This window comes from Python bivittatus, unplaced genomic scaffold (genome assembly GCF_059951505.1).
Source record: "Python bivittatus isolate LINGU-HERP-01145 unplaced genomic scaffold, Pbiv_v1 ctg000450_np1212, whole genome shotgun sequence".
In the NCBI taxonomy this organism is placed as follows: domain Eukaryota; kingdom Metazoa; phylum Chordata; class Lepidosauria; order Squamata; family Pythonidae; genus Python; species Python bivittatus.
This window is the reverse complement of record NW_028277072.1, coordinates 58,367-59,892: the sequence shown is the minus strand read 5'-3', so window position 1 is coordinate 59,892 and position 1,526 is coordinate 58,367. Positions and strand designations below refer to the sequence as shown.

The 1,526-nt window shown below is 37.9% G+C and overlaps 1 protein-coding gene across 1 annotated transcript; it reads right to left on the bottom strand.

The window, feature by feature from the left end:
* Window positions 1-448: 448 nt before the first annotated feature.
* On the bottom strand, window positions 449-1,279 carry LOC148215189 (olfactory receptor 14C36-like). The gene has a single exon (XM_088144247.1). It carries the CDS (start codon window positions 1,277-1,279, stop codon window positions 449-451), a length of 831 nt encoding a protein of 276 aa, XP_088000373.1.
* Window positions 1,280-1,526: the final 247 nt, after the last annotated feature.

The following is a 1,526-nucleotide window of genomic DNA, read 5'->3' as shown; positions in this document are numbered from 1 at the left end:
TTACAGCTAACATCAAAATTGTCTTAATCCAACATCTTTCCAGAGGCTGATTAAGAGATTGTGTGAAGTAGCTCATCTATAATTTCTGAAACTGACTTCCAGTGTGAAGTGATCATTTGCCATTTAGAAGTAGCTGCTCTCCCCCTTTAATTAAAATACATGCATAAATCTGAAATGTATGAACTATGTCTGTGAAGCAAGCCCATTATTGAAATTCCTCACTGTAGCATATGGATACATAATAACTTGTAAACCCAATCTTCAATTCAGGTAGTTTTCCATAGAAAGCAGAATGCAAGAATCATAATTTAACTGCCCATTCTGGAACCATGTTTCATGTTGATAAAGCAGAATACGGCATCTAATCACAGATTTAATTCTGCATGTGAAACAAATCACAATTTAGAATAAATCGCATAAATAAGTTATACAGAAAAGCCCAATCTATCTATGAGTTGTCATTATGCTTAAATTCATAATTAGATGGAAGAATAAATTTACAGAGCTTTGGATTATTCTTCTTAAAATGCCCCCAGCGAAATAACTTCCAAAAAGCAGCTTTGACATCTTTGTTCTTCATGCTATAGATTATTGGATTCATCAGGGAAGGGACCAATGCATAGAGCACAGTAAACAATTCCTCCAGTTTGGGTGGAAAAGTTGGCATCAGGTAAGCCAAGTGAGCCAAGAGGCTATTGCCAACAAATAAGGAAACAACAATGAGGTGAGGGATGCATGTTGAAAAGGCCTTTTCCCTTCTCTCAACTGAGGGCATCCTCAGCACAGTGGTAAAGATCTGCACATAGGTCAAGAGAATGAATGAGAGGCAGCCAACCCCTAAGCATGAACCAAAGAGAAGAATCCAGGTTTCACTGAGGTAAGAATCAGAACAAACAAGCTTGATTAATTGTGGAAGTCCACAGAAGAACTGATTGATGATGTTTGAGCAGAAAGGCATTGAAAAAATATTCCCTGTGTGTAGCGCAGCGTGCAGAAATCCACCCACCCATGCCCCTCCAGCCATTTGGAGGCAAGTGGACCACTTCATTATGGATGCAAAGTGCAGTGGGTGACAGATGGCAATGTACCTGTCATAGGCCATGACAGTGAGAAGGAACAGGTTAGTTGTAAGGAAAAAAAGAATGAAAAACATTTGTGCTCCACATCCAGGGTATGATATCCATGTGGAGTTCATGAAGGTGTTAAGTACAGATTTTGGAATTATGATCGAGGTGGAACCAAGATCACCAATGGATAAGTTGATCAGAAAGAAATACATGGGGGTGTGCAGATCACTACTGAGCACTACCAAAAGAATAATCAGGAGATTCCCCACCAAAATAAAAAGATACATAATCAGAAAGACTATCATGTATAAAATCTGAACCTCTCGACTTCCAGAAAATCCAAGAAGTACAAAATCTCTTACATTTGTTCCATTAGAGAGGACTTTGTATTCTCTCCTGTGGGAAAATGAAATGCACATATTAATAATATAATGCAATATAATACAGTATAATATGATA

What these genes read in the sequence shown, in the direction of transcription:
- LOC148215189 (XM_088144247.1), bottom strand. Translation starts at nt 1,279, where the DNA reads ATGTATTTCTTTCTGATCAACTTATCCATTGGTGATCTTGGTTCCACC.